The sequence below is a fragment of the Corvus brachyrhynchos genome, unplaced genomic scaffold, assembly GCF_000691975.1.
Source record: "Corvus brachyrhynchos isolate BGI_N302 unplaced genomic scaffold, ASM69197v1 scaffold202, whole genome shotgun sequence".
NCBI lineage: Eukaryota > Metazoa > Chordata > Aves > Passeriformes > Corvidae > Corvus > Corvus brachyrhynchos.
Genome location: NW_008238132.1, coordinates 5,832,215 through 5,844,001, shown reverse-complemented (window position 1 = coordinate 5,844,001; position 11,787 = coordinate 5,832,215). Strand labels below are relative to the sequence as shown.

At 39.9% G+C, this 11,787-nt stretch overlaps 1 protein-coding gene across 1 annotated transcript; it reads right to left on the bottom strand.

The window, feature by feature from the left end:
• Positions 1–80: 80 nt before the first annotated feature.
• Positions 81–11,470, bottom strand: LRRC63 (leucine rich repeat containing 63). Its single transcript, XM_017733661.1, is given in 9 exon segments — positions 81–1,846; positions 2,611–2,861; positions 3,604–3,687; positions 4,091–4,158; positions 4,218–4,267; positions 4,270–4,338; positions 6,055–6,304; positions 6,609–6,643; positions 11,356–11,470. Coding segments are annotated over 9 exon segments (1,152 nt in total). The 3' UTR covers positions 81–1,616.
• Between the last annotated feature and the right edge of the window lie 317 nt (positions 11,471–11,787).

The following is an 11,787-nucleotide window of genomic DNA, read 5'->3' as shown; positions in this document are numbered from 1 at the left end:
GGTGGTTTCACTCCTTGGAACCGTAGTGGAGCAGAGCCCATCAGCCATAGGTCAATAAGAATAAAGAGATATGTGGTGGAAAGCAGAAGGGGTGGTGGGGAGAGAAAGGGGGGCTACTACAGCTACACAGCTGTCATCAGGCATGCAAGATTCGTGGGGCCAGAGAGAGAGGGCAGCAGAAGGCACCTGCCTTTGTGGCCCAGTGCTCACAGAAGCAGGAGGCCCATGTGTAGAGCTCTGCCCTTGATATTACTGATGCAATTTATCCAGCAATTATTTTGGGACAAATACTGTATTCCCAGGGCAGAGGTGTACATCTGTGCACAGGAGTGCTTGGGTACAAAGAAGACCTGTGTCATCACTTTTTCATCTCTCCCTTAGCATTTCCCTCTTCTGTCTCGGAGTCCCACCTGACTTTACAGTGCTGTGTATACAGTATCTGTGAAAAACCATTTCCAGACTTTCCAGCCTCAGGTCAAACAATATTGACTTTTAGGACAATTTACATTATTGACGATTAAGACACACAACAAATCCAGGGCACTTCCAGCTGAAGGTTATGAAAACACCAGGTTTGGGCCAGTCCCATAAGGGCATACTGGGGAGTCCTTTCCTCCTGTTCAGTCCAGGTTGTAGCTGCGTGCGTTCCACTGTCAGGGAAGACTCAGGCACTGGATTCAGTGCATCAGGGCCCAAAGTCTTGTTACAGACCTACGGTATAAATCCTTTAATATAGAAAATGTTTGCCTTGGAATAGGCAAAACTACAATATTACAAAGATCAGAACAAGACCCTTCAACTGTAGCTGTGAAAAAAGGCTGGATTTTTGTCACTTAGCCAAAAGATATGAAAATCTGTCACACTTAATAATTCTTTATCTGTCCTCTTAAGTGAATTATAATAAAATCAGAGAGGTTTTATTTTTTAGAATTAAAAAGGCAGTTCAGTTTCACTGTGTTTGTATATTGTGTCACTTGTACAGATACTATGTGGGAAACAACAGGAAGCACCAAGCAAGCCTTTACTGAGCAGTATGGTGGTCAAGGGGCAGCAAATCAGAAGCTGGAACTCTGATCCCAGTTCTGTTGCAGGCTAACTTCTTCATCAGGGCACTTAGGCAATATGTTTTTATTTGTTTAGGATCTTAGTATTTAGAAAAACATCAGACATTTCAGATTTTCAACTCATTAAAAAATACAGGTGTTCTTCCTATAGTAAACAAAATGTATTTACAAGAAATACCAAGATTAATTTGCAAGACCTTCTATAGCTTGCAAAAATGTTGCAGTTTTGACAAATAGGTCCTATATGCAATTTGTGGTCCAGGAATAGTCTTTTTTTTTTTTTTTTAAAGCAATGAAAAGCCTTATGATGTAAAATGACATAGTCCTAGCAGAGAGAAAAAATCTGATCCCATCACTGGAGGAAACACAGGGTCAGCATATAAATTCATTGATTTTACATAGGGCTGAGTTTGCCTTTCATTTTGATTCAACTATATATCCATTGATATGAAACAGACCTTTCAGAGCTGAAAGCACTGATGCCATCACTGCTCCAGCTGAAGCCCAAGTTGTCCAGCAGAATAACATAACATGAGATCTCATATTTCTTAACTATTTTAACCCCTTCATAGTTTCTCTGCTGCAATCCAGATCACTTTTCACAAGGTACAAGAGACAAGACTCAGTCTGAAACATGAGGTTTCTGTAGTATGATGATGAGCAAGCATGGAAACAAAAGGGAAGTCTTCCAAATTTAAGTGTGTTCCTGTAATGTCAGATGAGCCAAAGTCCTGTTCCACACCAAGGTCCATTGCAACAATCACAGACAGTAAAAGAAGAAACTGGGGAAGAAACTGGGTCAAAAACTTTGCTTCATCCTTCTAGGATTATGTACACACACACACAGAGCAGCTCAACCTTGTCACTCACAAATGCAGATTAAAGAAATTATATGGCCTCAAAATGGCTGTGGTTCATCACTAGAGAAGGTGCTTAAACTGAAGCTCTACTTCAGTGTAGGCCCACACCACTGCAGAGAAGTAATTACTCTGGCCTTAATGCACAGTCTGCATGGCTCCCATGGGGAAGGAGGCAGGCATGTCAAAAATAGAAAAATGTGCTGTACAGTGGAGTGAGGTGGAGAGAGAGAGGAAAAAATGATTCTGCAATTCCCAGAAATGGAGCTGACATAATTTTTTTCTCAGCTGTGAGCTTCAGGTCCATCTCCCTTCTGAACAGACTGGCTTGACACACAGCCACAACATGAAGCTGCAACACACATTTGTCTGGGGGACAGGTGGCAGTGTAAAATCCTAGGAACCTTAGACACAAGGAAATATTTGCATGCCTGATAAATCTCCCTTAAAAGTTGTTTCACTTTCATCCAGCTACACTCAAAATCTGGATTTGAGCAAACCATGACATACCCCATATTATGTAATAGCTGCCTCAGATCAACATTAATTTCATGTGAAAGAATGGGCCATTTACGAACTTCCACTCTCCTAATACTTGTACAGTTACTGATTGGGGGTCATCTCTGCATATTTCTTGCTCACAATACTCCTTGGGGGAGGCAAGGAAATGGGACATATTTCTGTATTACTCATCCAATAAATTTTTTAATGTTTTCTGTCTTTAGTGTCTAGGTATTTTTCCTTTAGATTCTTTCTGGAGAAGCAAATGGCAGACACATGAGTGAGCTTCTGAGGCTAATTCTGAATATTATCATTCCAGAACAAGAGGTGTATGAAGTTATTTTTTGTTCAGAGGAATTTTAGTGGAAGATTCAAAATCCCAGGTGGCAAAGCAGAGAGCTGGTTCTCTTCAGTGTTGAAACATTCAATTTTAAAGTAACTTGAGGCATCACTAGGCATTTATAGGCTCTTCACACCATATCCAACCTTGTCCACATTAATGTTGTCCTGATTCCCATTTGGTGAATTAATAAACCAGGCTGGTTACGTACATAAAAAATGTTATGTGTTTCTCATAGTGCACTTTACGTTCTAGACACAATTGTATGTACGGTACTTTTCTAGTGGTAATTAAATACCTGGGTTATCTGGAAAAACAGGAATGTGAGCATCTGAATGTATTAGACATGTATATACAGATTACATCAACATTAAGGTCAGCAAAGAACAACTCAGTCTCATGTATGAATACTTTTTTTTCTACAGGTTCTATTGGGTGGGTCTCCATTTTAATTTTTATCTCACCAACACTTCACACTGCTTAAAAACAACCACACATGGTTTAGAAATACATTTTCTCTTTCTTTATCATACAAATCAAGAGTATGTGAACATGTATGGTTAATTGAGGGAATAATCCTATTTTGCATGGGGATATTTGACTTACAGCTATCATCAAGATTCTTGTAAATAGTGGCTGGCTCTACACTATCCACAGCTGTTTCTGGTGTGCAATTATCGTCTTCTGTTTTTGTTTAAATGAGATTTTCATATAGGACAGGATTTGGGGTGGGGGAGGGCAGTGAGTCTTTCCAGTGTATTCAGTGGCACAATTAATATCCAAGTATGGTCCAGAGCATTATGATGTACAAATCTGTTTTCATTTTCTGTTGTTTACATACCTGAGGTTCTCGATGTCATTAGGAATAAAGTTAATATCATTATAGGCAACATCCAAATACTAGAGGTCTTCTAATAAAAACAACCTACAAAGAAATAAAATAGAATGATGAATTAGAAATTAAAATTAGAAATGACAGAGAATCACAGAGTCAGAAAAATATAGGTTGAAGAGGACCTCTGGAAGTCATCTAGTCCTGCTTTGCAGCTCACAAAAGGAGTAGTGAAAGTTTTCAAAAGAGAGGTCTGACTGCTGGAAGCACCTTAATTTAAGTCACTTATCTGACATTTTATGGTCTTATATAATTGGCTGCATACAGATGATGAGTCAGAAAAGCAGGGAGGATGAGGATAGCATTTTAAAAAGTTTGAAAAAATATTGGATTATTTCCTTAGGTCAAGAGTCCTGTGCTCCTGAGGGAGACATCTAAAATCTAAACTGGTGCTGCTCTGAGTAGGGTGTGGCCAGAACTCCCTTCCAGCCTGCACCTACAACTCTGTTGTCCACAGACAGCCTTTGCCCAGGCAAAAACTTTGTATCTAAGTCTACGACTAAACTGTAAAATTTCAGCTTTACATCATTTCAGTGAAGTCATGGAAAATAAGCAGCACGTACCTGTACAGGAAAGAAGAGGAAATTATTAAATGACAGATTAAGGCAAAGATATCCATTAAAGGAGTCAAATCTGGAAGGTGGAACAAAAAGTAGGCCCAAAGAGACATAAAAATTGAATCAGCTTTATAGAGAAACACTCTCTCATGTTGTTCAACTGTGTTAGACTTCCCTCTGTAACTTTCCTAAGGCATACTGGCTATATTTACTCAAGAAGCCTAGTCAAGTTCTGGACTATACTCATCCTCTATAGAGGATCCAAACCATTCAAACATGCAATCCAAAACATCTCCAGAACCCAGGCAGAGAAACTCTTCTGCAGCTTGTTGCTCTTTTATCAAATTCTTTCTTTAATTTCTAACCTAGGAAGTTTTATACAAACTCTGATAGGAGAGCACTGCTTCTGCATTCTTCTTCTTATCGTTGCATACGCTGTCTCAAACAATATAGATCCTGAGATAATATTTAACTATTGCCTCATATAATTTCAAATACACTTTAATATATATAATCTGGCATCTAGTTCCATGTAAACCAGAACTTAATGTTTCACAACAGATACACAATAAAGTGTATCTATGCAACATACACTACCTATTAATCCCTGTAGTATTATATAATATAAATGTGAGGGTTCCAATAAATATGACAGAATCTAAGGGTTATAGTAAATACATAGATGAATGTAAATAATGACGATTACTATAATGGAAGAGAATTTATATACTGCATTGGAGTTCAGAATTGTCTTAGATCCCTGGCATCTGCTTTGCAAGGAAAACAATGCTTCAGTGCTGAAGATTTCCCAGGGTAGTAACAGATGACTATAGTCACAGTAAGAAAGCATTGCCTATATTTCATTAAAATTAAAAACCTTCTTTAAAATTAAAATCCTTCTTTGTATAAACAAAAAATCTACAATGTGATTGTAAAGATGAAAAACATTTCCAGCAAAAGTGAAAATCCAATGCAGACATTCTCACTGGTAGCTGTGAAACATTCAAGAGATGTAGTATGAACAAGACAGTCTGAGGAAAAACTGATGTCTAGGTCCCAAGTGGAAGTGTTGTGTTGCTTCCTGCAGCAGAAAATTGCTTTTAGCCTTCAGGGTATATTCTTTAAAGATGCATTGCTCATGTTGCTGTGTTCAAGAGTCAATAGCAGCTTTCATTTAAAGTGTCTCTTGGAATTGTAACCTCATTGAAAGAAAAGTGATCTTGTATTTCTTACCCTACCACTGCAAGAAAATGAAGTGCTTAGAATGATTTAAAACTAAATATTAGTGATTTAAAACTTATTATTAGAGTAGCTGTGGGGATAACTGATTTACATGGGTTTTTTCTGTAGTACCCTTGCCTTAAATTTTCTATTGTTTATTTCTAATTTCTTTTGTCTCACCCTCTTTTGCCATTTTCTCTGTATCTTTACTGTGTCTCATCTTCTTTCTGATGCATCCTGCATGATTTTCATGGCACTTGCCCAGCACTGCATCTATTGTGAAATTGTAATTCAACCCAAGTTATGTCAGCACCATTCAAAGTGGTTGATTTGGCATTTTGCTGCCTGAGTAGACAGTAATGCTTGAGGCTATGCCTGGCAAAGACCAGCAGGCAGGATTGTTATTCTTATGAACTAGACCTGGGAAGTATCTATCATCATTCTGCTCTGTTGGGAAGCTTGCTTTGTAGGGAATCAAACTTCTCCTTAATTCATGCAAACCTGTAGTTTTGGGCTGCAAGTGTATTTGCCCATGGATATTATCTTGACTAAGGAGATCAGCACATCTTTATTGGAAGCATATTAGACAAGAACAAATGAGGTCAAACAGGCTGTGCATTGCCAGGCTCCAGCTGGGTCTGAAGAAGTGGTCCTTTGAGTTGGATTTGCACTTGACCATGGTAAATCTGATGAACAGACTGGCGTGTGTCCTTACGTTGGATTTTGAAGGGATTGTGGAATACATGCTCATTGCTGAGGAAAGCATCTGTTTGCCTGACTAGCCCTTGAGCACTGCCAGACCCTTCTTTTCCATTTTTATTATTTGTGCTCTTTGATGCTCTAGCTAGGTATTTGTCCAAAAAGCCTTCCCGCTGAAGACAAGAGAAAAAAAGACATTTTTAATGAGGAATTGTGCTGGTTTGGACAAATTTGGAGGAAAAATATCCTCTGATAGAAAGCAGGTTACAACCAGCCCTACCCCACCAGGTTTGGAAAAAAAAAAATTTTCCTCAGAGGAAAGTGAAAGAGATAAAAACTATTTATTTAACAAACACACAGGAAAAGGATAATAATGCTAAATAATGAAACCTCTCACTGTGGAGAGAAGCCTGGGAAAAATTCAGAGTCCTTCCGTAGATCTCTCTCCCCCTCCTTGGAGCTGGGTCGTGGGCCCACCTCCGGGCCTCGGTGGAGAACTCTCTTGAGGTGTTCTGATGTTGAAACAGTCCAGAAAAAAGAAGAAGGGAAAAAACCAAAGTCCCAGGAAAACAAAGTTCAACTCTCTGTCTACCTCCGGAGAAAAGGAGCTGAAAGCTGGCTGAAAAGCAAGCAGGGCACTTCCCTCCGCTCTCGCTGCCACAGGACCCAGAGAGGAGTCTGTGTATCTCTGTGTCCTTGAACAACTGCTTTGAAAAGTTTTGCTCAGTTTTTTTTTCTCCCCCCTCTCAGGCTCAGTTTAAAGACACAGAAAGGCACAAAATTAATTTCTGGGCATAGGGCAGTGATAGGAGATACACATCATAAAGTCACCCCAAGACAGGGATCCTCTGACGTCCTTCGTGACGAAAGGTCACGTGACAAATTCTCCATGCCCTATGTGGATTTTTCTTGTTCAGAGAAAATGCACCAACAATTAAGACCAAGCATCTCAGTGCTGCCGATCACTATATATGTTAGGTTTTTTTTTCCAAAACAAATGCAGTTCTCCCACACACTGTGCTGAATGATGTGTTGTATCCAGTAAAAGAGTTGGCTCAGAAGCAGGAAAGAAAGGACAGGTTATCAGATGTACCTTGTGAGTTTAATGAAGAATGAATGAGCAGCGTTTGTTCTCCTGTGTGTGAAATATGGCCATTTGTATCACTGACAAGTCCCTATTTAGGGATCCTGGATCCATTTGCAAATTGCCATGTGCCAATGCAATGAGATCTTTCACCTGAGAAGTAGATGGGGCTCCTTTGGTGAGTGTGCCCCTCCCTGTATGCTCCACAGTGTTCCGTGGATCACCTAAACCTCATGCTAATCCTACTGAATGGGAAAGGCAAATCAGGCAAATACCACATGAAAAAAGCACCATGGAAGGGACGTGTTTAAAGTGTGATGGCAAAAGTGAGGTCAGTCGTGGTCAAGGAACAGGGAATTGTGAAAGGAACAAGAGAACCAGCTTCTAGAAATTATCTCAACAGTGACTGTAGGATCGGGCACTTCACAGAATTTCAGTCACATTCACTTCATGGAATTTCTTATGCTTTTTATAGGTATTGTTTGTGTGACTATGGTCATGAGGTGAATAATGTGTTATGTTGTCAGACATGCTTTAAGTCTATGAAGATCTGATGAGGCTGGTTCAAGGCTGCCCCTTGCTTATCTAGAGCCTGGGAAAAAGCAAGGGCTGACAATGGAACAATGCCTGGAGCGAGCCAGAGGCTTCACCTCTAACAGAGGTCAGACAGCCTTTACAGCTGCCTCAGCAGGTGGAGTGTTCATTCTACCTCTGGTGGCAACTGAAAATTCTGATTGAAAGTAACCAACACCCTCATTAAGCCCTATTTGCATATAATCTTTTGCTCCCCTAAGAATGAAAATGAAGAGAAAAGTGAACATGCCTTGTATTTATGACCACAGTCACCAAAACCCCACCTACAACATGTGATTCTTCTACCTCACTGGGAAGGGCCAAAAGTTATAGTACAAGCCAGGGGAGTTCCAGGACCAGAAAAGAAAAAAAAAAGAGATGGGGGGGTAAAGACCTCTGCCTGCTTCAGATTGGTGGAGACTGTGTCTCTGCCTCTGAAAGGATGCTTAGGTGAGCTTTGCACCTTCAACTACATTGGAGCAGATATATAGATATAATATATATAAATGTCACTGACAGATCTCTGTTACTGTACCTTTGGTAGTGACACACACTAACACTGTGGTCAGTGCATTTATCACTGACAATTCTGAACCTGCTTTCCTGTTGCTTCAATAAACTGCACTGTTTTTGAACCTGGATTGAACAAGTTCTTACTTAACTTGACCAGGATGATAGTGCCAAATTTGCTATAATCAGAAATTAAGCCCAGGCACATCCAGCCCCTCTGATCTCTGAGGATCAGCTGGAGTGCAAGGGGCTTTATTTTCTGCCAAATTTCTATATCCTTAATGCAACAGTTGGCACTGAGCCCTAGTGTCCCACACTACTGTGGTGGGTTGATCCTGGCTGGATGCCAGGTACCCACCAAAGCCACTCTGTCATTCCCCTCAGCTGGCCAGGGGGTAGAAAATATAAGAAAACGTTCGTGGGTCGAGGTAAGGACAGGGGGACATGGCTCACCAGTTACCATCAAGGGCAAAACTTGACTTGGAGAAATGAACTGAATTTATTACCAATTGAACCAGGGCAGGATAATGAGAAAAAACTCAAAAATTTAAAGCACCTTCTCCCCATCCTTCCCCTCTTCCTGGGCTTAACTTCATTCCTGATTTTTCTACCTTCTTCCCCTCAGTGGTGCAGGAAGACAGGGAATGGGGGCTGTGGTCAAGTGCTACCACCATCCTGCTGAGCTCAGCCTTGGCCAGCAGTGGGTCCATCCTGGAGCTGGCTGGTGTTGGATCTGTCAGACATGGGGGAAGCTTCTGGCAGCTTCTCATGGAAGACACACCTTTAGCCCCCTCACTACCAAAACTGTGCCATGGAAACCAGATACAAACTCTGTGTCAAAGGTTCATTTCATACACCTTTGTGCTGGAACTGGGCTCAGGACTTTGCCACCAGGGCTATCTCCAAAGACCTCATTCTGGAGGACCATTGGGCCCTGAACTACTCCCTGGTTTCTGAACAACACTGCAGACAGCAGTCATTTAGTTGTGAACATTTTTATCATCAAAGAAATACTTAGTAATTTATCCTTCACTCAGTCTCTTTAGCTCCACAGTGGTGAGGCTCTGTTCCCTTAGCAAGGGAGACTCATTTCTAGGGACCTGCTGAGGGAGAAGTTACTCTTTATATCTCTCTGCTACAGCTTAGCTCTCAAAGAAATCTGGGACCATTGGCTTATCTCCCTGGCTTTCCTGCCCTCGGCCACTGTGTCTGACAGCTTCCAGCCCTCGGGTGGGCACAGTCCACCCCCCATGACATTTCTGCTGTCTTTTCAATCAACGACTTCATTTTGTTATAGTCCCACTTTCTACATTCCCCTGCGAGGCAAAAGACAGTGACACCACACAACACTGTCTTTTTTCCCAGCCCAGGGCTTCTGCTCTTCAGTCTCAGTCTCACACTTCATGAAGCACAAAACAATTCCATACACCAAGATGATAGAAGTACCATTGCTGAGGGGTTGCTTGCTGATCAATGGGCAGGCTGCTGTATAAATACCTTCCAGGTGTGATAGTTACATTTGGAGAAATGATCCTTGAACAAACTTTACTGCAAGCTCTTACATTCCTGTCATGTTTACTATATAAATACACAATCTATAAATAGCATTCATCAGTAATATGTACTACTAGAATGAGAGCCAGCACAACAGAACTTTGTTTCCAGATAAAAGGTTTTTCTATCATTTTTAAAATAGCTTAAATCATTGAATCACAGCTCTGATAGTGAGCCAGAAATATTTACATCTGTTTGGGCAGTGCCAGGCTGGAACTGTATCATACCTAAACAGATTTTACCAGACTTTCAAAATAATATTCAGCAGGGCTTAATAATATCAAGGGACCAAGAATTATATTATCTGACTTTTCAACCTTACTTCTTTAGATGAATTTTCTTTACTATTTTTCATACTGTTAGAAAGGTATTGCTTTTAATATATTATTGTTACTCAATTTAATATTACATAATGAGGATAAGTACAGTATGACAGTATTCTAACAAAATGAAAATTCAAATTACTTACCATTTCTCTCAAGCATCATAAAAACTATTTTGATTTATTTTCTTTCTCTTTGACTGCTTCGATGTGAAGATTGAGGAGTTTTAGCTATTTAGGTACTCCTACAGAATTACAGAAGCTAGATGGAAAAAACCCCAAACTTTATTTTGTCTCTTTATCTCAGTCACAGAGACAGCACTTTTTTTCATGCTACAACTTTATTCTGCTGTGCTGATCTGTGAAGAAAACATTGTAAAATTTCTGTATTCTAATTTTTTACAGCAGATCCTGGGGCTTGATGTTTTTGACAGAAGTCAGTAAACCTGCACAGATGCCAGGGTTCTTCTACACAGATCTGTTTTCAGGAGTTGTGCCTAGTTTCCATCTTATTTATATATTACTTAGGTTAAAAATGTTATAATTATAGATCATGTTATTCTTTTTCACATTTATTTTTAGAGGTTAGTCCTTAAATATTTAATCAATAGCTACTTTATATAAACTGGGAAGAGCTTTCCATTCACATATATAAGAAGCATACAAAATGCCTGGTTATTTCTGGAGCACACTGCACGGCCAGTCCTTTGTTTTAATTAGAATTCCCTGATGCCTGTAAAATAATGTAAGCCAAGATATTTATTTTCACAGGATCGTACATTCTGAGAAGAGCATGACCACCCCCCAAAATGTCATTTTTTATATTTTATCTGAATCCAAGTTGTATCTCACTTCCCCTATGGTCTGACACCATGTGATCCAATTTTATTTTTCTTGACACCAGCAGTTTTTTATGTTATGTCCCATATTTTCTGATGAGCTAGGGGGAATGCCTCCATTACCCAGTGGGTAGTATTCAAATCTGATAGGTGGAAGGCTCAACTTCCAGGACCTGCCAAGAAGACTCTTCCCCAATTTATGTGAAGAGCCTCCCAAAGAGATGCAGGTCATGTGGGTCATACTGCAGTCTCATTCACACTGCCTTGCACTAGTAGCTGAACTGCCAATCTATCTTCTTCTGTATTAACTTTAGAGAACATGTGGCACTTGTAACTACGCACCACAGAAACCGTCTTTGTGCAGTTTACCTTTGTCAACATTCTCCCTTGGTGGAGACAGCTTAGACAGCAGCTTAGGAGGCAGAGGTCTATGGAGTGGTTTTGGCTGCTCAACCATTTCCCTCTCAGCCCTTTTTTCTGACAGATAAATGAAGATATTTCAAAAATCAGAAAAATTTCACAATGCAAAACAGAATAAATAATCACCTCTAGTTTAAGGTGCTGAGCTATGAATGTCTGCTTAGATAAAGCAGATGATAAAAGAGTCATAACACATGAGAAGTGGCCAGAAAGGGCATTGGTTCTCTTAGTGACGGCTTTAATAGTTTTTCTAGTAATCATTAGTGTTTCAGGAAATAAATCAGTGATGCTAATTAAAAAAAAAACCCCAAACCTATTCTATAAGGTTTTCTATGCTTGCATAAAAGAATGTTA